The sequence below is a fragment of the Telmatherina bonti genome (genome assembly GCF_933228915.1).
Source record: "Telmatherina bonti genome assembly, chromosome: 24".
Taxonomy (NCBI): Eukaryota; Metazoa; Chordata; class Actinopteri; order Atheriniformes; family Telmatherinidae; genus Telmatherina; species Telmatherina bonti.
The window spans coordinates 30,971,569-30,998,110 of record NC_136633.1 but is presented as its reverse complement, the minus strand read 5'-3'; the positions used below and the strand labels follow the sequence as shown (position 1 = coordinate 30,998,110).

The window sequence follows — 26,542 nt, the reverse complement described above, 5'->3', positions numbered from 1 at the left end:
ATCTGGGCGTCGCGATGGACTGGAACCTGAAAACCACCAACCGGGCCATTAATCTTGCTGAAGGGATGGACTGGGACCAAAAAAACCATCAACCAGGCCAGAAATCTGGGCGTAGTGATGGACTGTAAGCCTAAAAAACACCAATCAAGCCAGAACTCTGGGTGTAGTGATGGACTGGAACCTAAAAACCACCAACCAAGCCTGAAATCTGGGTGTAGTGATGGACTGGGACCTGAAAACCACCAACAAGGCCAGAAATCTAGGCATAGTGATGGACTAGGACCGAAAAACCACCAACCAGGCCAGAAATCTGGGCGTAGCGATGGACTGGTACCTAAGAACCACCAACAGGGCCAGAAATCTGGGCGTAGTGATGGACTGGGATCTGAAAACCACTAAACAGGCCAGAAATCTGGATGTAGAGATGGCATGGGACCTGAAAACCACCAACCAGGCCGTTAATCTTGCTGTAGCGATGGACTGGAACCGAAAAGCACCAACCAAGCCAGAAATATGGGGTTAGCGATGGACTAGGACTTAAAAACAACCAACCAAGCCAGAAATCTAACTGTAGTGATGGCCTGGGACCCGAAAACGACCAACCAAGCCACAAATCTGGGGGTAGCGATGGACTTGAACCTGAAAACCACCAACCGGGCCATTATTTAGCTTTAGCGATGGACTGGGACCGAAAAAACCACCCACCAAGCCAGAAATCTGGGTGTAGTGATCAACCGGAACTTACAAACCACCAACCAAGCCAGAAATCTGGGTGTACTGATGGACTAGGACCTGAAAACCGCCAATAAGGCCAGAAATCTGGGGTTAGCGATGGACTAGGATCTAAAAACTACCAACCAGGCCAGAAATCTGTGCATCGTGATGGACTGGGACATAAAAACCAACAACCAGGCCAGAAATATGGGGTTAGTGATGGACTCGGACTTAAAAACCACCAACCAAGCAAGAAATCTAGGCGTAGCAATGGATTAGGACCTAAAAACCACCAACCAGGCCGGAAATCTAACTGTAGTGATGGCCTGGGACCCGAAAGCCACCAACCAAGCCACAAATCGGGGGGGGCGATGTACTTGAACCTGAAAACCAACAACCGGGCCATTATTTTGCTTTAGCAATGGACTGGGACCGAAAAACCACCAACCAAGCCAGAAATCTGGGGTTAGCGATGTACTCGGACCGAAAACCACCAACCAGGCCAGAAGTCTGGGCGTAGTGATGGACTGGAAGCCTAAAAACCACCAACCAGGCCAGAAATCTGGGGTTAGCGATGTACTTGAACCGAAAAACCACCAACCAGGCCAGAAATCTGGGCGTAGCGATGGACTGGGACCAAATAAACACCAACCGGGCCAGAAATCTGGGCGTAGTGATGGACTGGAAGCCTAAAAACCACCAACCAAGCCAGAAATGTGGGTGTAGTGATGGACTGGAACCTACAAACCACCAAACAAGCCAGAAATCTGGGTGTACTGATGGACAAGGACCTGAAAACCACAAATCAGGCCAGAAATCTGGGCGTAGTGATGGACTGGGACCTGAAAACCACCAACAAGACCAGAAATCTGGGCGTAGTGATGGATTGGGACCTGAAAACCACCAAACAGGCCAGAAATCTGACTGAAGTGATGGCCTGGGACCCGAAAACCAAGCAACAAATCTGGGGGTAACAATGGACTGGGACCTAAAAACCACCAATCAGGCCAGATATCTATCTATCGTGATGGACTGGGACCTAAAAACCACCAACAAGGCCAGAAATCTGGAGTTACCGATGGACTGGGAACCTAAAAACCAACAACCAGGCCAGAAATATGGGGTTAGCAATGGACTCGGACTTAACAACCACCAACCAAGCCAGAAATCTGGCTGTATTGATGGACTTGGACCTAAAAACCACCATCCTGTAAGGATTACGATCCCAACAATATAGGTGGAAAAAGATTTATTGTAAAAATGATGGTTTTGAAGGTGGTCTTTTTATTCTGGTCATCAGGACCAGGTACTTTCTCAGGAACAGCCTCATGAACTACGCTTCAAGGCTGTAAAAAAAAAAAAAAAAAAAAAAAAAAAAAAAAAAGACAGATCAAGGGCAGGAGTTAAATAGACAGCAGCACAGGTGAAGATAATCTGCAATCAGGCAGGGGAAGACAGCAGCTTGTTAAGGGCAAAGCAGAAATCATGACACAACCAGGCCAAAAATATGGGCATAACCAACCAGGCCATTAATCTTGCTGTAGTGATGGACTGGGACCTAAAATCCACCAACCAGGCCAGAAATCTGGGCGTAGTGATGGATTGGGACGTGAGGACCACCAACCAGGCCAGATATCTCAGCGTAGCGATGGACTAGGATCCAAAAACCAACAACCAGGCCAGAAATCTGCGTGTAGCAAAGGACAGGGATCTAAAAACCACCTATCAGGCCAGAAATCTGGCTGTCGTGATGGACTGGGACCTAAAAATCACCAACCCGGCCAGTAATCTGACTTTAGTGATGGACTGGAACCTAAAAACCACCAACCATCCCAGAAATCTGGGCGTAGTGATGGACTGGGACTTAAAAACCACCAACCATCCCAGAAATCTGGGCGTAGTGATGGACTGGGACTTAAAAACCACCACTCTGACCATTAATATTGCTGTAGCGATGGACTAGGATCTAAAAACCACCAACAAGGCCAGAGATCTGAGGTTAGCGATGGACTGGGATCTAAAAACCGCCAACCAGGCCAGAAATCTGGGCGTAGCGATGGACTGGGTTCTAAAGACCGCCACCCATGCCAGAAATCTGCTGAGGGACATTTCCTGATACACTGAGCTTCTTTCTCTTTTTCTCTCTCTCCAACTCAATCTGTTGGTTTCCTTATATAGGCTGTTATGAATTGGCCTTCATTATGTTTTCCCCTCTGTCTGTAAAGCGTCTTGAGATGGCATTGCCGTGATTTGACACTATATAAATAAAGTTGAATTGAATTGAAAAATCTGGGCATGGACTGGGACCTAAAAACCACCAACCGGGCCAGAAATCTAACAGTGGTGATGGCCTGGGACTTAAAAACCACCAACCAGGCCAGAAATCTAACTGTAGTGATGGCCTGGGACTTAAAAACCACCAATCAGGCCAGAAATCTAGGGGTAGCGATGGATTAGGACCTAAAAACCACCAACCAGGCCAGAAATCTAACTGTAGTGATGGCCTGGGACTTAAAAACCACCAATCAGGCCAGAAATCTAGGGGTAGCGATGGATTAGGACCTAAAAACCACCAAGCAGGCCAGAAATCTGACTGTAGTGATGGCCTGGGACCCGAAAGCCACCAACCAAGCCACAAATCTGGGCGTAGCGATGGACTAGATGAAGATCTAGATGCTATAACTCTCAGCTGTGCAGCATCACAGGTAAACAGTCTTTAAGGCCACTAAAAGCTTAATAAACTGAATAACTTCAGCACCGTTTTAGAGAATATTTCTAATTATTTTAATAGTTTTGTGTAAATTTAGATCCTTCAGGTGCTTTATTCTTGCAGACATGAAATTATAAAATATGTTTGAGTGATTTCATGCTCAGCTGAAGAAATCCTTTTCAGGTTAAATTTTCTGACCAGTTTCAGCCAGTGTTGGGATTTCTAAGCACACTCGCTGTGAAAAACTCCATCTCTTCCAGCTCTGTTCATGCCTGAGCCACATCCCAGCCCCCACCTCCCTACAACCCCTCCAGCTGCCTCCTCCACCTCCTCCTGAGCACCTCCCTCCTCCCCACTGTGGCTGGTTGCCATGGAAGCTGATTGAAAGGGTTGCATTGCCTCTCCATCCTTACCAGGAGCAAGGAGGGCAACAACGAGCAGAAAACCTGGAAAGATAAAAGTCTGGAAGAATCTGGAAAACCAGGTTTGAGCATCAAACCTTCCCTCTGTGTTTCCATGGATCCACAGCAGCTTCCACGTTGTCTGCGCTGTAATCAGGAAGGAAACGCTGACGTAGAACACTCTGCAGACTGCACTACAATAACAAGGACAGAACATTCAGGGTCTGGCATTGCTATAGCAACATGTTTATGGACTTGTAGGTAGGCGCTGGGTGGATCAGTCACTTCTGCTCATTCATACAGATAAGTCTATGTATGATAATAAACATCTTATAATCCAATTCTGCATCTAGGTTTCTGTTCACACGCCTCAAGGTGTTTTATAATTATTCAGTTTTATTTTACGCTTCTTGTTGTAGAACTTCTATAGACATAAATCTGTAAATGGTCATTTTAAATCAGCTCATTACCAGACAGAACCAACTTTATTTCACCGCATGTTTTATACGCAAGACATAAAAACACGTTACAGACGGTGCACAGAAAGCAGAAAAATGAATTCATGTTCATGTTCTACATGATGCAAGTGCTGCAGTTTACCAAGATCACCACACAAACACTTTAAAACAAATCAAAATGTTAAAAGTGTTAAAAACATAATACTTAAAAGTACCTGCTGTGAGCAAACGACTCAAGAAGGACTTAAATCTCCAGCAGGTCCTCTGAGAGACATGTTCCTCTGGGTGAAGCGGTTCCTCGTCCTGATAGTAGTCTATACATTCTGTAATAATGAACAATAAGAAATATAGTTAGACCCCTCAGTTTACTGTAAATCTGTAAAAACTCTGACCAATCCAAACGTTCCCACCCAAATGGAGTTCTTCATTTCTTATATTTCGTAGCTTCTTCTCCCGGCTCCCCTCCTCCCCCTCCAGCAGTGCATACCTGATAGCCACACCCTGCATATAAACAGCGTGTTAGGATGAAAATACAAAGTAGTGAAGAAGAAACTCGGAAGGCAAACATGGCTGAGAAAATGCAGGAAGGATTTCCCGACCCGGCTCGGTTTATTTGCCTCCTCCTGCTAAACAGCCGAGAAAGAGAAAATCGTTGGTGGAAAAAGCTGCGAATAAAAAAGCCTCGGATCACGCAAGGAGCAGAACCAGAGGGGGAGGAGCCATGAAAGGGGAGGAGCCACGACAGGGTGCTAGCCCCCCAACATTACCTACCCCAGCTTTAAAGGACAAAGCAACAAAGTAAATTTTAGTAAAATCACAATAAAGCTCAGAAAAAAAAGTAATATTTTGTATCAATCGATTGTTATTGATACAAGTATTGAATCTGGTATTTTGACTAATATTTGTGGTTTGAAGTATTGACACCATACTGTCCCTATGCTAATTGCTAACACGACTGAAACGGTTTCTATGGTAACAGTCCTGTCATCTTCTCGCAGCAACGCTCAGAAGCTAAATTTAGACTCTAAACAGTTTTTAGTAAAACAAACTGATTAAACACGATGAACTGGACTTCCGCTACCTGGAGACACGACGTACGGTCAGGAGGTAACCGGTTAACGGTGTAAATACTAAAATGAAATGAGATGAACCTGATCGGTGGAGTCCCTCAAAGTCCGGTCCTCGGACCACTTCTGGTGAACCTGTATCTGCTCCCTTTGGGTCAAATACTGCAGAACTTTCCCACATGTAGAAGTTCTACATCAGCAGCAGGAAACATCCAGAACCTGGATGTCCCTGGTTTGCAGGACAAGAGAAGGTCAAAGTCGTGTCCATGTCGCGCCTCTTTCAACATGGAGGCTGTGTCAGTGGGGCCAGGACCCCCCACCCAGCTCACATTTACACAGTATTTCCTCTGCTGGATGGAGAAGAACAACTTGTAAAGGTTGGGAAACTTCTGCGTGCTTTTGTGTGTTTCCATCCCAGCAGATCCCCTCCCCCTCACCATTCCCTGGGATCTGCCAGCCCCTGCTTCAGTCGAGCCTCAGCGCTTCCAGCCGGCAGCAGCTCTGAGCTGACAGGTCTTTGTGAGGGAAGAGGAAGGGAAGGGGTTGCTGACGGCATGAGGCTGCAGAGGGAGAAGGCATGAGACGGAGGCAGAGCTGCTGTGCTGCAGAGAGAGGAGGCATCATGGCAGCGCTCACCGCATCATCACCACACATGGCGAGGCGAGGCTGAGGCTGCTGCAGAGGGAGTCGCAGGACAAGGAGGATCAGGTCGGTACCGACAGCTTTAATTACGTCACATGATGGTGCTGAGACGTCCTCCTGTGAGTGCTGGAGATGTGCATGTGCATGCAGGCGTATGAGCAGGTTTCTGCATGTTGTGCCGGTATAGAGGCATGGGAGCAGGAGACCGTCCTCCTGGAGGGGGCGATGGAGACTTTACTGGTCTGATGGTTCCTTTTTCTGAAAGCCAGCAAACCAGACAGGCCAGAATACTCCCAGGATGGAGATGCAGACAGTTAGTTAGGAAGGAAGCTTTCCTGGGAGATGAGGAGCGCCAGAGAGACTTGGCGACAGAAGAGACAAAAACAGAGTCAAACTCCGGTCCAGGCTTCAGCCCTGCTGCAGGTGATGTAACCTTCACCTCCTCTCCAACTCATCACCTCCAAAGTTCAGAGAACTGGTTGAAGACACGCGTCCATGAGAAGCTTCTGGACAATCAGCGGTTTGAAAACTCCTCCTGAGTTCAACACAGGATTCTGGGTTCGCAAAGCATCGTTAAGGCTGCAAACGTCGCCATGGCAACCCGGGGGTGGAGGGCGGTGATCACACCCTGCAGGACGTTTCTGTACAGTCCTGACATATAAAAACAGCTTCACATTTAAAAATTAAACTAAGATTTAACGAAACAAAAAAAAGTCTGTTACTCCACACAAATATTAAATATTAAATTATTTAGTTATTAATTATAAATGAGGGGGGTCACGATTATGGTCACTTTAGCAAACACACATGGGAATAATAAAGAGTTTAAAAAATCCAAATAATCATCTAATCTTAACCCTTTAAGACTGACACGACATGTAATGGGCAGAAAATTCTCATTTTTTATAACCAAAGTCAAAACTTGGTCTTTTGTCAAAATGTATTTATAATAAAAATAATAACACAATAAAATTCAAATTACTTGATTAATTACATTTTAATTATAATAATTAACTATGATTTAATTAAAGAAGTACAATAAAAATAGAAATAAATAAATATAAATCATTTGCAAATATTCAATGTTAATTGCTGTGTTATATTATATTAATGTAATGTAAAAGGCGTCCACCAGGGGGCAGCAGACCAGTATCAGAACGGGTTAAACAGGGTTTTTACGAGTTCTATTTTCAACATAAAGATAATGAAAAGTCTCAGAAAAGGCATTTATTACAAACAATCCAACGTATTAAAAGCTGTTTGAAAGCACGATTGCAGAGATCGCATGAATCGTACAAATCGTAAAGATCCTTCGTCACTTTCTGTTACGTCCCAACTCTGCAAGGGGATGTGAAGCGTAACAAATGAGAACTGCAGACAGCTGTTAATATGTGAATTTCTGAGAATTTATTATTAAAAGTGGAGATGGGAATAGAGAGGTGGCAATATTACGAGTGCTGGGCTAAGTGTAGCTGCATAAAAAAAAGGACAGCTATAAAACAAAAACCATCCAGTACAAAAAGAAAAGGAAACAAGGCACAAAAATGTGTGAAACAGAAACTGGTCTGCTGAACTAAAGCAAACAGAAAATGAAGCAGCTCCAATAGCTATGCTTAAAAGCCAAAAGTACCATATACAAATACAACCAAAATACTTACAAGCCCAACACATTCTAACTTTAACAAAACACTGTTTATAAATGCAACAGAAAGAGGAGCCAAAAGGGCTTTACTTTAGCTATGAAAACAAAAAAAACTACTTAGCAAGAGAAATAAACAGAGAACACTAAACCAACCAGTTTTAACACTGCTGGAAGAATCACAAAACCAAGCAGTTTTTAAACACAGAAACAAAATCGACTCAAATTACCACCACCACCAACAACAACAACAGAAGTACACACTGAAACCCCACAGGTTGCAGTCTAAGGGCAGACTGTCTGTGCCAAACAGTTGCCAGTGAGTTCACAGCTGCAGCCGGTTTAAATCTCCCGCCAATGTCGCTGCAGCGTTGTTAATAGGCTGGACAACTGTCCAATCAGCAGGCAGGGAAGAGGGGTGTGGTGAGTAGAGCCAATCCTCAGGTGGTGACGGCACACAGGGATTTGAATACACACGTGTTAAGATCCACACAAGGCTGCGAATTACTCGCTGTTTGCAACGTGTCTGTGTACGCATCATGGCAGCTACATAGCATTTCGTGTGGCACGTTAGCTTCTCGCGCTGAGTCAAGGTAACATGTTGAACGAGATGAACATTGACTGAACGCTGGAGGATGAAGACGGGATTAGAGGTCGCAGGTGAACACGACAACAGATATTTGTTTCTCAGACCTCGTTTGCAAAGGACAGCATCTTTACGATTGTTGCTCCCTGTTGCTCAGCAACAAACAACCCTGCCTTAACATTAGCAACAGACTGGTAAAAAGTTGTTTATGGAAATGTCTGTAAATCCAATGTGCTGTGCGCTCCCCCTTGTGGTGACCTCCAGCATGGCTGTTTCAGCAGGTATGAACACATATGTAGCCGAGCCTTACGTAAACGAGGACTGTCGTTTCAATGCGTGTTGCGACTCCATCCTCATACTTCCACACGTTGCCATGGTTACTAAGTCAGTTAATCCATCAGCTCTAAAAGAGCAAGGTACATAGCCGTAAAAGCAGAATGAGAAAGATGAACACAAACTTTGAGCGTCTGTGTTCTGCAGGTTTGTCCAGTGGGACGATGAGTGGGATCCTGAAGAGGAAGCTCCAGGAGGGACCGCCCCCTTACCTGTCCTTGCAGGGCTCTGATGATGACGAGGTTTCCTGCAGCGACAGCGGCAACAGCAGCGACAGTCTCAACCACTCCATCCCCTCTGGGATTCTGGACGGTGAGCCTAGAGAGTTCCTAGATTCCATCGTATGTTCCAGTTTATTCCGATGGGAAGCAGCGACACCGAAACGCGCCCATGAAGAGCTGATAGTCACGTATGATTATTAACATACCTGGAGTTTAGTTTCTACAGGTGGATTTTTACTCTCCAGTTGTCAGAGCACATCTGCAGTTTTACATCCAGCAGTTAGAAAATGTTAATGATCCAAAAGATTTTTACATTGTTCACATGGAGTCGACAAAGGTTCCAAACTCAAACTTTTGAAGACATGTTTTCTATATCTATGTTTTGATGGCCTGTTGTTCTTGTTTGGTCACAGAAAACTGGGTCCAGAACCGATAAGAGACCTGATCAATACCCAGAGCTGATAACTGCATTGATAACAACAACCTCTCATCAGTTCCCATCCCCAGTTACCATGGTGACTGGACAGACACCAGCCCTAGTTACCATGACCAACGCAGCTGGAGAGACACAAGTTACCATGGTAACCGCGGTGATGGAGAAGAGCTCTAGTCTCTGATGAACGAGCCTGAAAGCGGGGGAAACTCTCCTGTTTCTGGTGACGTTTGTTCCAGGATGGTCGTTTCGATTCGTTTATCGTTTCTGTTTGTATTTTTACATTTATTATTTATTTGGCTTGTCTGGAACACAGAACGTTCCAGGTGTGGTAAACAGGAAGTACAGGTGTGGTAAACAGGAAGTACCAGGTGTGGTAAACAGGAAGTACAGGTGTGGTAAACAGGAAGTACAGGTGTGGTAAACAGGAAGTACCAGGTGTGGTAAACAGGAAGTACAGGTGTGGTAAACAGGAAGTACCAGGTGTGGTAAACAGGAAGTACAGGTGTGGTAAACAGGAAGTACAGGTGTGGTAAACAGGAAGTACCAGGTGTAGTGAACAGGAAGTACAGGTGTGGTAAACAGGAAGTACAGATGTGGTAAACAGGAAGTACCAGGTGTGGTAAACAGGAAGTACAGGTGTGGTAAACAGGAAGTACCAGGTGTGGTAAACAGGAAGTACAGGTGTGGTAAACAGGAAGTACCAGGTGTGGTAAACAGGAAGTACCAGGTGTAGTAAACAGGAAGTACAGGTGTGGTAAACAGGAAGTACCAGGTGTAGTAAACAGGAAGTACAGGTGTGGTAAACAGGAAGTACCAGGTGTGGTAAACAGGAAGTACAGGTGTGGTAAACAGGAAGTACCAGGTGTGGTAAACAGGAAGTACAGGTGTGGTAAACAGGAAGTACCAGATGTGGTAAAAAGGAAGTAAAGGTGTGGTAAACAGAAAGTACCAGGTGTGGTAAACAGGAAGTACCAGATGTGGTAAAAAGGAAGTACAGATGTGGTAAACAGGAAGTACAGGTGTGGTAAACAGAAAGTAAACACAATAGATATTCCAGGCAGAAAAGCAGAAATTTTGCCTGAAATCAGGTTCCAGGTGGAACACCTCTTGGTTCTCCTCATGACGCCATTCCTCCTCCTAGTCTCTAAGGTTCTGTCACTTCATTCCAGTCAATCAGTTCGGTTTGCCGTGAACAACCTGATCAATATGTCCTGGTTGTTACAGGCATATTTCCAAACATGTAGTTAACATGTTAGGCGTGTGGTTTTACATGTTTGGCGTGTAGTTTACATGTTTGGTGTGTAGTTCACAAGTTTGGCATATAGTTCACATGATTTTGGCGTGTAGTTCACGTTTGGCATGTAATTCATATGTTTGGCATATAGTTCACAAGTTTGGCGTGTAGTTCACATGTTTGGCATGTAGTTCACATGTTTGGCATATAGTTCACGTTTGGCATGTAGTTCACATGTTTGGCAAATACTTCACCTGTTTGGCATATAGTTCACATGTTTGGTGTGTAGTTCACATGTTTGGCATGTAGTTCACATGTTTGGCATGTACTTCACCTGTTTGGCGTGTAGTTCACATGTTTGGCATATAGTTCACTTGTTTGGTGTGTAGTTCACATTTTTTGGCATGTAGTTCACATGTTGGCATATAGTTCGCATGTTTGGTGTGTAGTTCACCTGTTTGGCGTGTAGTTCACATGTTTGGCATATAGTTTACTTGTTTGGTGTGTAGTTCACATTTTTGGCATGTAGTTCACATGTTGGCATATAGTTCGCATGTTTGGCATGTAGTTCACATGTTTGGCATATAGTTCACATGTTTGGCATATAGTTCACATGTTTGGTGTGTAGTTCACATGTTTGGCATGTAGTTCACATGTTTGGCATGTACTTCACCTGTTTGGCATATACTTCACCTGTTTGGCGTGTAGTTCACATGTTTGGCATATAGTTCACTTGTTTGGTGTGTAGTTCACATTTTTGGCATGTAGTTCACATGTTGGCATATAGTTCGTATGTTTGGCATGTAGTTCACATGTTTGGCATATACTTCACCTGTTTGGCGTGTAGTTCACATGTTTGGCAAATAGTTCACATTTTTGGTGTGTGGTTCACGTTTGGTGTGTAGTTCACATGTTTGGCATATAGCTCACATGTTTGGGGTGTAGTTCACATGTTTCGCATAAAGTTTACATGTTTGGCGTGTAGTTCACATGTTTGGCATGTAGTTCACATGTTTGGCATATAGTACACATGTTTGGTATGTAGTTCACATGTCTGGCGTGTAGTTCACGTTTGGCGTGTAGTTCACATGTTTGGCATATAGTTTACATGTTTGGCATGTAGTTCACATGATTGGCATATAGGTCACATGTTTGGTGTTTAGTTCACGTTTGGCTTGTAATTCACATGTTTGGCAGGTAGTTCACATGTTTGGCGTGTAGTTCACATGTTTGGCGAGTAGTTCACATGTTGGCGTGTAGTTCACATGTTTGGCGTGTCGTTCACATGCTTGGCGAGTAGCTCACATGTTTGGCATGTAGTTCACATATTTGGCATGTAGTTCACATGTTTGGCATATAGTTCACATGTTTGGCGTGTGGTTCACGTTTGCCGTGTAGTTCACGTTTGGCATATAGTTCAGATGTTTGGCATGTAGTTCACATGTTTCGCATATACGTGTAGTTCACATGTTTGGCATATACTTCACCTGTTTGGTGTGTAGTTCACATGTTTGGCATATACTTCACCTGTTTGGCATGTAGCTCACATGTTTGACATATAGTTCACATGTTAGGCATGTAGTTCACATGTTTGGTGTGTAGTTCACTTGTTTGACATGTAGTTCACATGTTTGGCATGTAGTTCACATATTTGGCGTGTAGTTCACATGTTTGGCGTGTCGTTCACGTTTGCCGTGTAGTTCACGTTTGGCATATAGTTCAGATGTTTGGCATGTAGTTCACATGTTTCGCATAAAGTTTACATGTTTGTCGTGTAGTTCACATATTTGGTGTGTAGTTCACATGTTTGGCATATAGTTCACATGTTTGGTGTGTAGTTCACGTTTGGCGTGTAGTTCACATGCTTGGCATATAGTTCACATGTTTGGCATGTAGTTCACATGTTTGGTGTGTAGTTCACGTTTGGCGTGTAGTTCACAAGTTTGGCATATAGGTCACATGTTTGGCGTATAGTTCACGTATTTGGTGTGTAGTTCACATGTTTGGCGTGTAGTTCACATGTTTGGCATATAGTTCACATGTTTGTCGTGTAGTTCACATGTTTGGCATTTAGTTCACATGTTTGGCATATAGTTCACGTTTGGCATGTAGTTCACATGTTTGGCATATAGGTCACATGTTTGGCATATAGTTCACATGTTTGGTGTGTAGTTCACATGTTTGGCATGTAGTTCACATGTTTGGCGTGTAGTTCACATGTTTGGCGTGTAGTTCACAAGTTGGCGTGTAGTTCATATGTTTGACGTGTCGTTCACATGCTTGGCATATAGTTCACATGTTTGGTGTGTAGTTCACATGTTTGGCATATAGTTCACATGTTTGGTGTGTAGTTCACATGTTTGGCATATAGTTCACATGTTTGGCGTGTAGTTCACATGTTGGCGTGTAGTTCACATGTTTGGTGTGTAGTTCACGTTTGGCGTGTAGTTCACATGTTTGGCGTGTAGTTCACATGCTTGGCATATAGTTCACATGTTTGGCATGTAGTTCACATGTTTGGCGTGTAGTTCACGTTTGGCGTGTAGTTCACAAGTTTGGCATATAGGTCACATGTTTGGCGTATAGTTCACGTTTGGTGTGTAGTTCACATGTTTGGCGTGTAGTTCACATGTTTGGCATATAGTTCACATGTTTGGCGTGTAGTTCACATGTTTGGCATTTAGTTCACATGTTTGGCATATAGTTCACGTTTGGCATGTAGTTCACATGTTTGGCATATAGGTCACATGTTTGGCATATAGTTCACATGTTTGGTGTGTAGTTCACATGTTTGGCATATAGTTCACATGTTTGGCGTGTAGTTCACATGTTTGGCGTGTAGTTCACATGTTGGCGTGTAGTTTATATGTTTGACGTGTCGTTCACATGCTTGGCATATAGTTCACATGATTTTGGCGTGTAGTTCACGTTTGGCATGTAATTCATATGTTTGGCATATAGTTCACAAGTTTGGCGTGTAGTTCACCTGTTTGGCGTGTAGTTCACATGTTTGGCATATAGTTCACTTGTTTGGTGTGTAGTTCACTTTTTTTGGCATGTAGTTCACATGTTGGCATATAGTTCGCATGTTTGGTGTGTAGTACACCTGTTTGGCGTGTAGTTCACATGTTTGGCATATAGTTCACTTGTTTGGTGTGTAGTTCACATTTTTGGCATGTAGTTCACATGTTGGCATATAGTTCGCATGTTTGGCATGTACTTCACCTGTTTGGCATATACTTCACCTGTTTGGCGTGTAGTTCACATGTTTGGCATGTAGTTCACTTGTTTGGTGTGTAGTTCACATTTTTGGCATGTAGTTCACATGTTGGCATATAGTTCGCATGTTTGGCATGTAGTTCACATGTTTGGCATATACTTCACCTGTTTGGCGTGTAGTTCACATGTTTGGCAAATAGTTCACATTTTTGGTGTGTGGTTCACGTTTGGTGTGTAGTTCACATGTTTGGCATGTAGCTCACATGTTTGGGGTGTAGTTCACATGTTTCGCATAAAGTTTACATGTTTGGCGTGTAGTTCACATGTTTGGCATGTAGTTCACATGTTTGGCATGTAGTTCACATGTTTGGCATATAGTACACATGTTTGGCATGTAGTTCACATGTCTGGCGTGTAGTTCACGTTTGGCGTGTAGTTCACATGTTTGGCATATAGTTTACATGTTTGGCGTGTAGTTCACATGATTGGCATATAGGTCACATGTTTGGTGTTGAGTTCACGTTTGGATTGTAATTCACATGTTTGGCAGGTAGTTCACATGTTTGGCGTGTAGTTCACATGTTTGGCGAGTAGTTCACATGTTGGCGTGTAGTTCACATGTTTGGCGTGTCGTTCACATGCTTGGCGAGTAGCTCACATGTTTGGCATGTAGTTCACATATTTGGCATGTAGTTCACATGTTTGGCATATAGTTCACATGTTTGGCGTGTGGTTCACGTTTGCCGTGTAGTTCACGTTTGGCATATAGTTCAGATGTTTGGCATGTAGTTCACATGTTTCGCATATACGTGTAGTTCACATGTTTGGCATATACTTCACCTGTTTGGTGTGTAGTTCACATGTTTGGCATATACTTCACCTGTTTGGCATGTAGCTCACATGTTTGACATATAGTTCACATGTTTGGCATATAGTTCACATGTTTGGTGTGTAGTTCACTTGTTTGACATGTAGTTCACATGTTTGGCATGTAGTTCACATATTTGGCGTGTAGTTCACATGTTTGGCGTGTCGTTCACGTTTGCCATGTAGTTCACGTTTGGCATATAGTTCAGATGTTTGGCATGTAGTTCACATGTTTCGCATAAAGTTTACATGTTTGTCGTGTAGTTCACATATTTGGTGTGTAGTTCACATGTTTGGCATATAGTTCACATGTTTGGTGTGTAGTTCACGTTTGGCGTTTAGTTCACATGTTTGGCGTGTAGTTCACATGCTTGGCATATAGTTCACATGTTTGGCATGTAGTTCACATGTATGGCGTGTAGTTCACGTTTGGCGTGTAGTTCACAAGTTTGGCATATAGGTCACATGTTTGGCGTATAGTTCACGTTTGGTGTGTAGTTCACATGTTTGGCGTGTAGTTCACATGTTTGGCATATAGTTCACATGTTTGGCGTGTAGTTCACATGTTTGGCATTTAGTTCAAATGTTTGGCATATAGTTCACACGTTTGGCATGTAGTTCACATGTTTGGCATATAGGTCACATGTTTGGCATATAGTTCACATGTTTGGTGTGTAGTTCACATGTTTGGCATGTAGTTCACATGTTTGGCGTGTAGTTCACATGTTTGGCGTGTAGTTCACATGTTGGCGTGTAGTTCACATGTTTGGTGTGTAGTTCACATGTTTGGCATATAGTTCACATGTTTGGTGTGTAGTTCACATGTTTGGCATATAGTTCACATGTTTGGCGTGTAGTTCACATGTTGGCGTGTAGTTCACATGTTTGGTGTGTAGTTCACATGTTTGGCGTGTAGTTCACATGTTTGGCGTGTAGTTCACATGCTTGGCATATAGTTCACATGTTTGGCGAGTAGTTCACATGTTTGGCGTGTAGTTCACGTTTGGCGTTTAGTTCACAAGTTTGGCATATAGGTCACATGTTTGGCGTATAGTTCACGTTTGGTATGTAGTTCACATGTTTGGCGTGTAGTTCACATGTTTGGCATATAGTTCACATGTTTGGCGTGTAGTTCACATGTTTGGCATTTAGTTCACATGTTTGGCATATAGTTCACGTTTGGCATGTAGTTCACATGTTTGGCATATAGGTCACATGTTTGGCATATAGTTCACATGTTTGGTGTGTAGTTCACATGTTTGGCATGTAGTTCACATGTTTGGCGTGTAGTTCACATGTTTGGCGTGTAGTTCACATGTTGGCGTGTAGTTTATATGTTTGACGTGTCGTTCACATGCTTGGCATATAGTTCACATGTTTGGTGTGTAGTTCACATGTTTGGCATATAGTTCACATGTTTGGTGTGTAGTTCACATGTTTGGCATATAGTTCACATGTTTGGCGTGTAGTTCACATGTTTGGCGTGTAGTTCACATGCTTGGCATATAGTTCACATGTTTGGCATGTAGTTCACATGTTTGGCGTGTAGTTCACGTTTGGCGTGTAGTTCACAAGTTTGGCGTGTAGTTCACATGTTTGGCATATAGTTCACATGTTTGGCGTGTAGTTCACATGTTTGGCATATAGGTCACATGTTTGGCATATAGTTCACATGTTTGGTGTGTAGTTCACATGTTTGGCATGTAGTTCACATGTTTGGCATGTAGTTCACATGTTTGGCGTGTAGTTCACATTTTGGCGTGTAGTTTATATGTTTGACGTGTCGTTCACATGCTTGGCATATAGTTCACATGATTTTGGCGTGTAGTTCACGTTTGGCATGTAATTCATATGTTTGGCATATAGTTCACAAGTTTGGCGTGTAGTTCACATGTTTGGCATGTAGTTCACATGTTTGGCATATAGTTCACGTTTGGCATGTAGTTCACATGTTTGGCAAATACTTCACCTGTTTGGCATATAGTTCACATGTTTGGTGTGTAGTTCACATGTTTGGCATGTAGTTCACATGTTTGGCATGTACTTCACCTGTTTGGCGTGTAGTTCACATGTTTGGCATATAGTTCACTTGTTTGGTGTGTAGTTCACATTTTTTGGCATGTAGTTCACATGTTGGCATATAGTTCGCATGTTTGGTGTGTAGTTCACCTGTTTGGCGTGTAGTTCACATGTTTGGCATATAGTTCACTTGTTTGGTGTGTAGTTCACATTTTTGGCATGTAGTTCACATGTTGACATATAGTTCGCATGTTTGGCATGTAGTTCACATGTTTGGCATATAGTTCACATGTTTGGTGTGTAGTTCACATGTTTGGCATGTAGTTCACATGTTTGGCATGTACTTCACCTGTTTGGCATATACTTCACCTGTTTGGCGTGTAGTTCACATGTTTGGCATATAGTTCACTTGTTTGGTGTGTAGTTCACATTTTTGGCATGTAGTTCACATGTTGGCATATAGTTCGCATGTTTGGCATGTAGTTCACATGTTTGGCATATACTTCACCTGTTTGGCGTGTAGTTCACATGTTTGGCATATAGCTCACATGTTTGGGGTGTAGTTCACATGTTTCGCATAAAGTTTACATGTTTGGCGTGTAGTTCACATGTTTGGCATGTAGTTCACATGTTTGGCATGTAGTTCACATGTTTGGCATATAGTACACATGTTTGGCATGTAGTTCACATGTCTGGCGTGTAGTTCACGTTTGGCGTGTAGTTCACATGTTTGGCATATAGTTTACATGTTTGGCGTGTAGTTCACATGATTGGCATATAGGTCACATGTTTGGTGTTTAGTTCACGTTTGGCTTGTAATTCACATGTTTGGCAGGTAGTTCACATGTTTGGCGTGTCGTTCACATGCTTGGCGAGTAGCTCACATGTTTGGCATGTAGTTCACATATTTGGCATGTAGTTCACATGTTTGGCATATAGTTCACATGTTTGGCATGTGGTTCACGTTTGCCGTGTAGTTCACGTTTGGCATATACTTCACCTGTTTGGTGTGTAGTTCACATGTTTGGCATATACTTCACCTGTTTGGCATGTAGCTCACATGTTTGACATATAGTTCACATGTTTGGCATGTAGTTCACATGTTTGGTGTGTAGTTCACTTGTTTGACATGTAGTTCACATGTTTGGCATGTAGTTCACATATTTGGCGTGTAGTTCACATGTTTGGCGTGTCGTTCACGTTTGCCGTGTAGTTCACGTTTGGCATATAGTTCAGATGTTTGGCATGTAGTTCACATGTTTCGCATAAAGTTTACATGTTTGTCGTGTAGTTCACATATTTGGTGTGTAGTTCACATGTTTGGCATATAGTTCACATGTTTGGTGTGTAGTTCACGTTTGGCGTGTAGTTCACATGTTTGGCGTGTAGTTCACATGCTTGGCATATAGTTCACATGTTTGGCATGTAGTTCACATGTTTGGCGTGTAGTTCACGTTTGGCGTGTAGTTCACAAGTTTGGCATATAGGTCACATGTTTGGCGTATAGTTCACGTTTGGTGTGTAGTTCACATGTTTGGCGTGTAGTTCACATGTTTGGCATATAGTTCACATGTTTGGCGTGTAGTTCACATGTTTGGCATTTAGTTCAAATGTTTGGCATATAGTTCACACGTTTAGCATATAGTTCACATGTTTGGCATATAGGTCACATGTTTGGCATATAGTTCACATGCTTGGTGTGTAGTTCACATGTTTGGCATGTAGTTCACATGTTTGGCGTGTAGTTCACATGTTTGGCGTGTAGTTCACATGTTGGCGTGTAGTTCACATGTTTGGTGTGTAGTTCACATGTTTGGCATATAGTTCACATGTTTGGTGTGTAGTTCACATGTTTGGCATATAGTTCACATGTTTGGCGTGTAGTTCACGTTTGGCGTGTAGTTCACATGTGTGGCGTGTAGTTCACATGTTTGGCGTGTAGTTCACATGTTTGGCGAGTAGTTCACATGTTGGCGTGTAGTTCACATGTTTGGCGTGTCGTTCACATGCTTGGCGAGAAGCTCACATGTTTGGCATGTAGTTCACATGTTTGGCATGTAGTTCACATGTTTGGCATATAGTTCACATGTTTGGCGTGTGGTTCACGTTTGCCGTGTAGTTCACGTTTGGCATATAGTTCAGATGTTTGGCATGTAGTTCACATGTTTGGCATATACTTCACCTGTTTGGTGTGTAGTTCACATGTTTGGCATATACTTCACCTGTTTGGCATGTTGCTCACATGTTTGACATATAGTTCACATGTTTGGCATGTAGGTCACATGTTTGGTGTGTAGTTCACTTGTTTGACATGTAGTTCACATGTTTGGCATGTAGTTCACATATTTGGCGTGTAGTTCACATGTTTGGTGTGTAGTTCACGTTTGGCGTGTAGTTCACATGTGTGGCGTGTAGTTCACATGCTTGGCATATAGTTCACATGTTTGGCATGTAGTTCACATGTTTGGCGTGTAGTTCACGTTTGGCGTGTAGTTCACAAGTTTGGCATATAGGTCACATGTTTGTCGTGTAGTTCACATGTTTGGCATTTAGTTCACATGTTTTGCATATAGTTCACGTTTGGCATGTATTTCACATGTTTGGCATATAGGTCACATGTTTGGCATATAGTTCACATGTTTGGTGTGTAGTTCACATGTTTGGCATGTAGTTCACATGTTTGGCATGTAGTTCACAATTTTGGCGTGTAGTTCACATGTTGGCGTGTAGTTTATATGTTTGACGTGTCGTTCACATGCTTGGCATATAGTTCACATGTTTGGTGTGTAGTTCACATGTTTGGCATATAGTTCACATGTTTGGTGTGTAGTTCACATGTTTGGCATATAGTTCACATGTTTGGCGTGTAGTTCACATGTTGGCGTGTAGTTCACATGTTTGGCATATACTTCACCTTTTTGGCGTGTAGTTCACATGTTTGGTGTGTAGTTCACATGTTTGGCATATAGTTCACATGTTTGGCATGTAGTTTACATGTTGGCGTGTAGTTCACATGTTTGGCATATACTTCACCTGTTTGGCGTGTAGTTCACATGTTTGTCGTGTAGTTCACATATTTGGTGTGTAGTTCACATGTTTGGCATATAGTTCACATGTTTGGTGTGTAGTTCACGTTTGGCGTGTAGTTCACATGTTTGGCGTGTAGTTCACATGCTTGGCATATAGTTCACATGTTTGGCATGTAGTTCACATGTTTGGCGTGTAGTTCACGTTTGGCGTGTAGTTCACAAGTTTGGCATATAGGTCACATGTTTGGCGTATAGTTCACGTTTGGTGTGTAGTTCACATGTTTGGCGTGTAGTTCACATGTTTGGCATATAGTTCACATGTTTGGCGTGTAGTTCACATGTTTGGCATTTAGTTCAAATGTTTGGCATATAGTTCACACGTTTGGCATGTAGTTCACATGTTTGGCATATAGGTCACATGTTTGGCATATAGTTCACATGCTTGGTGTGTAGTTCACATGTTTGGCATGTAGTTCACATGTTTGGCGTGTAGTTCACATGTTTGGCGTGTAGTTCACATGTTGGCGTGTAGTTCACATGTTTGGTGTGTAGTTCACATGTTTGGCATATAGTTCACATGTTTGGTGTGTAGTTCACATGTTTGGCATATAGTTGACATGTTTGGCGTGTAGTTCACATGTTGGCGTGTAGTTCACATGTTTGGTGTGTAGTTCACGTTTGGCGTGTAGTTCACATGTGTGGCGTGTAGTTCACATGTTTGGCGTGTAGTTCACATGTTTGGCGAGTAGTTCACATGTTGGCGTGTAGTTCACATGTTTGGCGTGTCGTTCACATGCTTGGCGAGTAGCTCACATGTTTGGCATGTAGTTCACATATTTGGCATGTAGTTCACATGTTTGGCATATAGTTCACATGTTTGGCGTGTGGTTCACGTTTGCCGTGTAGTTCACGTTTGGCATATAGTTCAGATGTTTGGCATGTAGTTCACATGTTTGGCATATACTTCACCTGTTTGGTGTGTAGTTCACATGTTTGGCATATACTTCACCTGTTTGGCATGTAGCTCACATGTTTGACATATAGTTCACATGTTTGGCATGTAGGTCACATGTTTGGTGTGTAGTTCACTTGTTTGACATGTAGTTCACATGTTTGGCATGTAGTTCACATATTTGGCGTGTAGTTCACATGTTTGGTGTGTAGTTCACGTTTGGCGTGTAGTTCACATGTGTGGCGTGTAGTTCACATGCTTGGCATATAGTTCACATGTTTGGCATGTAGTTCACATGTTTGGCGTGTAGTTCACGTTTGGCGTGTAGTTCACAAGTTTGGCATATAGGTCACATGTTTGTCGTGTAGTTCACATGTTTGGCATTTAGTTCACATGTTTTGCATATAGTTCACGTTTGGCATGTATTTCACATGTTTGGCATATAGGTCACATGTTTGGCATATAGTTCACATGTTTGGTGTGTAGTTCACATGTTTGGCATGTAGTTCACATGTTTGGCATGTAGTTCACAATTTTGGCGTGTAGTTCACATGTTGGCGTGTAGTTTATATGTTTGACGTGTCGTTCACATGCTTGGCATATAGTTCACATGTTTGGTGTGTAGTTCACATGTTTGGCATATAGTTCACATGTTTGGTGTGTAGTTCACATGTTTGGCATATAGTTCACATGTTTGGCGTGTAGTTCACATGTTGGCGTGTAGTTCACATGTTTGGCATATACTTCACCTTTTTGGCGTGTAGTTCACATGTTTGGTGTGTAGTTCACATGTTTGGCATATAGTTCACATGTTTGGCATGTAGTTTACATGTTGGCGTGTAGTTCACATGTTTGGCATATACTTCACCTGTTTGGCGTGTAGTTCACATGTTTGGCGTGTAGTTTACATGTTTCGCATAAAGTTTACATGTTTGGCGTGTAGTTCACATGTTTGGCGTGTAGTTCACCTGTTTGGCATAAAGTTGACGTTTGGTATGTAGTTCACATGTTTGGCGTTTAGTTCACATGTTTGGCGAGTAGTTCACGTTTGGCGTGTAGTTCACATGTTTGGCGTATATTTCACATGTTTGGCATATACTCCACCTGTTTGGCGTGTAGTTCACATGTTTGGTATATAGTTCACATGTTTGGCGTGTCGTTCATGTTTAGCACGTAGTTCGCATGTTTGGCGTGTAGTTCACATGTTTGGCGTGCAGTTCACATGTTAGGCATATAGTTCACCTTTGGTGTGTGGTTCACATGTTTGGTATGTAGTTCACATGTTTGGCGTATAGTTTATATTTTGGGCATGTTTTTCTGTCAATCCCTCCTTGTTGTCCGCGAGGTCAATATTCTAATGATGCGTGTCTGACTGTCAGCTTCTCTCCAGCGCCATGCGAAGCGACTTTGTGGTCGCAACGTGCACTTTGAGAGCGTCACGGTGTACTACTTCAGTCGGCGGCAGGGCTTCACCAGCGTGCCCACACAGGGCGGCAGCACCCTGGGGATGTCGCCACGCCACAGCGGCGTGAAGCGCTTCACACTCAGAGAGTTTGACATGGAGCAGAAACGAAGCCATCGGAACATGCTGAGGGATCATCTGAAGGAGGAGAAACTCAATGCCATAAAACTCAAAGTCAGTGGCTTCCTTCTGCTCGGCGGAACGTTTTCTCCACACCTTGCTGCTGACTTACTTTTCTGACTTCCAGCTGACGAAGAACGGGACGGTGTCATCGGTGGAGGCGGATTCTCTCACGCTCGATGACATCTCCGAAGACGACCTGGACGTCGACAACACGGAGGTGGACGATTACTTCTTCCTTCAGCCTCTGACCACCAGGAGGCGCCGTGCCCTCCTGCGGGCCTCGGGGGTCCGATGCATCGACGTGGAGGAGAAGAACGAGCTGCGAGCCCTGCGGATGTCCAGGGAGGAGTGTGGGTGTCGCTGCCGGGGGAGATGTGACCCAGAGACCTGTGCCTGTAGCCTGGCCGGCATTAAGTGCCAGGTAAATGGCAGCGTGGTGAGGCCCGACTATAATACTAACGTGTTGTTTCTGTGTGGAGTAGAAATATTTGCCAGAATTATAAACAATGATTATTCTGCTTTAAACTTGATCAGACATTCTTTGTCTGTTTATCTATTTAATTTTATTTACTTAAGTTTTCTTTAAAAAAAAAAAAAAAAAAATATTATTAGATTTTTTCCAGTTAACGATATTTTATCTATTTATTTAATTTTATATTAACATTTTTTAAATTATGTATTTTATTTCAAATCAGATAAATTTATTATGTTATTTTTTTCTTTTTTTTCTCACTGTATAAAGTTTAGGCCATAAAAACTCACTGTGCTTAAAAACAGCCAATCACAAACCTCCTTTGTTGTCACATGTTTATCATAACAAATTCAGCCATGGGATCTGGCCTCTGAAGCGCCCCCTTGTGGAATCTTCAGGCAACAGGCGGAGCACACATGCCTGCATGTCAACAGTTACAATGAGCTGACTGGTTACGAGAAGTCGAGATTAAACACAAATATATCATCGCCGTTAAAGCCGTTTCACCTTGTTCATTCATTTCCCAAACCGCTTAAACCAATTCAGGGTCGCGGGGAAGCTGGAGCCTATCCCAGCCGGCTTTGGGCGAAAGGCAGGGTACACCCTGGATAGCTTGCCACTCCATCACAGGGACCTTATTAAATTCCAAATAAATAACCACAAAAATGTAAAAAAAAAATAAATAAATAAAAAAAATTTGTAATTTAACCATAACTGTTTAATAGACAGACAGGAAATTCTACTCTTTTATTCTGAAGGCTTCGTGTCGCTTCAACAGAGGAGGCCTGGTTTCTACCGTAAAGTGATGCGAAATGTCTCAGGATCCTGATGTGTCATCTATCATATATACAGTTATAACAACACAATAATAAAAACATTAAATCACTGATTAAGAATAAAGAATAAATATTATTTCTATATCTTTTAAAATGAGACTAAACAACAACAGGCTGACCTGTAGTTCTATAATTATTCAGTTTAACTTCAAGTCACAGATTTCAGGCAGCAACTAGAATTTCATCTCACAACAGAAATATTTAAGTTTATTATTTATTTGAGCCTTTTCATCATATTTTCCCTCTTGACTGTATTTATCTTGGTTTTATGTGACTGAACAAGTTGTGGTAGAACATGGAAAATATCTGCAAGTTTTTACATGAATCTGTTGGTTGTGCAGCGTTTTAACGTGTAGTAATGATGCCGGGAGCAGCAGCTGGTGCCTGAGCAGCGCGTGTCGGTGTGTAACGTGAGATGTTCCCGCAGGTGGACCGCATGTCCTTCCCTTGCGGCTGCACGAAGGACGGCTGCAGCAACGTCACCGGACGGCTGGAGTTCAACCCGGTCCGGGTCCGCACCCACTTCCTGCACACCATCATGAAGCTAGAGCTGGAGAAGAGCTGCGAGCCACAGTATCCGCCGCCAGAGCAGCACCAGCCGCTCGTAACCAATGGCAACGGTTACCACGGCAACGCCTCCCTGATCCAGCAGCAGCCGAACCTGTCGTCTCCGCTGATGAGCCTACCGCACAATCCCATCATGCACCTCCAGAGTACAAGTAACACGGATTCACATCTGGATGAAGAGGAGGAAGAAGAGGATGAGGAGGAGGAGGAAGATGAGGAGGAGGAGGAGGATGAAGCTTATGAGGATGAGGATGGCAGCAGTGTCTGCAGCGGACTGTCGGACTGCAGCACACACAGCCTGGAAACGTTCGACCCCGAGGAGGGAGATGATGACGAGGACGACGATGATGATGATGATGATGAGGATGATGACGATGACAATGAAGATGAGGAAGACGAAGAAGACTGGGATTGTCCGTTAAATGAACTAAACCCTCCACCGTACTCTGTTCCTCTCCCCTCTGTGCTGAGTTACTCTTCCAGCACACTGGTGAACCTCAGAAATCCCCTCCACAGCGCCCCCTACCAACCAGACCGGCCCATGAACGACCCCCGAGCCTTCCTCTCTGACAGCATCATCCTCCCCTCGGTGGAGTCCGCCCTGGAAGCTGAGATCAGCCCAGACTTCCACAGCCAGACAGGACAGCAGAGCATCTCCATGACGCCTCAGATCTGCTCAGTTGCAGACCCCCGTGAGAGGAACACTGCACCCGCTGGGGGATGTGGGGAACTGCCCCGGTCAGCAGACGTCCCCCCACAGACTGGGGAAACAAACCGAGCGTCAACCAGGCCTGCAGAGGCCTGACATAACGCTCAGAGAGCAGCCGCAGTCTGATGATAGAAGTCATGTTGGGAAATCTGGAGTAAAAAATTCACCTCTCAGTCTGAATAAGTGACGGACTCTGGATAAGTGACCGACTCTAGATAAGGGACCGACTCTGGATAAGTGACGTACTCTGGATAAGTGACCGACTCTGGATAAGTGACGTACTCTGGATAAGTGACCGACTCTGGATAAGTGACCGACTCTGGATAAGTGACCGACTCTGGATAAGTGACCGACTCTGGATAAGTGACGTACTCTGGATAAGTGACGGACTCTAGATAAGGGACCGACTCTGGATAAGTGACGTACTCTGGATAAGTGACATACTCTGGATAACTGACCGACTCTGGATAAGTGACCTACTATGGATAAGTGACGTACTCTGGATAAGTGACGGACTCTAGATAAGGGACCGACTCTGGATAAGTGACGTACTCTGGATAAGTGACATACTCTGGATAAGTGACGTACTCTGGATAAGTGACCGACTCTGGATAAGTGACGTACTCTGGATAACTGACCGACTCTGGATAAGTGACCTACTATGGATAAGTCACCGATTCTGGATAAGTGACGGAATCTGGATAAGTGACGGAATCTGGATAAGTGACGGACTCTGGGAAAGGGACCGACTCTGGATAAGTGACCGACTCTGATTAAGTGACGTACTCTGAATAAGTGACCGACTCTGGATAGGTGACATATTCTGGATAAGTGACCGACTCTGGATAAGTGACTTATTCTGAATAGGTGACCGACTCTGGATAAGTGACCAAGTCTGGATAAGTGACCTACTCTGGATAAGTCACCGACTCTGGATAAGTGACGTACTCTGGATAAGGGACCGACTCTGGATAAGTGACCTACTATGGATAAGTGACCGACTCTGGAAAAGGGACCGACTCTGAATAAGTGACGGACTCTGGATAAGTGACTGACTGGATAAGTGACCAACTCTGGATAAGGGACCAACTCTGGATAAGTGACGGACTCTGGATAAGTGACTTATTCTGAGTAGGTGACCGACTCTGGATAAGTGACCAACTCTGGATAAGTGACCTACTCTGGATAAGTCACCGACTCTGGATAAGTGACGGACTCTGGATAAGTGACGGACTCTGGATAAGTGACGGACTCTGGATAAGTGACCGAGTCTGGATAAGTGACGGACTCTGGATAAGTGACGGACTCTGGATAAGTGACCGACTCTGGAAAAGGGACCGACTCTGGAAAAGGGACCGACTCTGGATAAGTGACGGACTCTGGATAAGTGACGGACTCTGGAAAAGGGACCTACTCTGGATAAGTGACGGACTCTGGATAAGTGACGGACTCTGGATAAGTGACGGACTCTGGAAAAGGGACCGACTCTGGAAAAGGAACCTACTCTGGATAAGTGACGGACTCTGATTAAGTGACGTACTCTGAATAAGTGACCGACTCTGGATAAGTGACTGATTCTGAATAAGTGACGTACTCTGGATAAGGGACCGACTCTGGATAGGTGACATACTCTGGATATGTGACCGACTCTGGATAAGTGACTTATTCTGAATAGGTGACCGACTCTGGATAAGTGACCAAGTCTGGATAAGTGACCTACTCTGGATAAGTCACCGACTCTGGATAAGTGACGGACTCTGGATAAGTGACATACTCTGGATAACTGACCGACTCTGGATAAGTGACTGACTGTATAAGTGACCAACTCTGGATAAGGGACCGACTC

At 43.6% G+C, this 26,542-nt stretch overlaps 1 protein-coding gene across 1 annotated transcript; it reads left to right on the top strand.

Moving 5' to 3' along the window:
• Positions 1 to 8,714: 8,714 nt before the first annotated feature.
• Positions 8,715 to 24,792, top strand: LOC306774176 (cysteine/serine-rich nuclear protein 3-like; the record flags this gene model as incomplete). The annotated part of the gene is made up of 4 exons (XM_079264156.1): positions 8,715 to 8,862; positions 21,907 to 22,163; positions 22,237 to 22,548; positions 23,848 to 24,792. The coding sequence occupies 4 exons, from the start codon at positions 8,715 to 8,717 to the stop codon at positions 24,790 to 24,792; spliced, it is 1,662 nt and encodes a 553-aa protein (XP_079120282.1).
• Between the last annotated feature and the right edge of the window lie 1,750 nt (positions 24,793 to 26,542).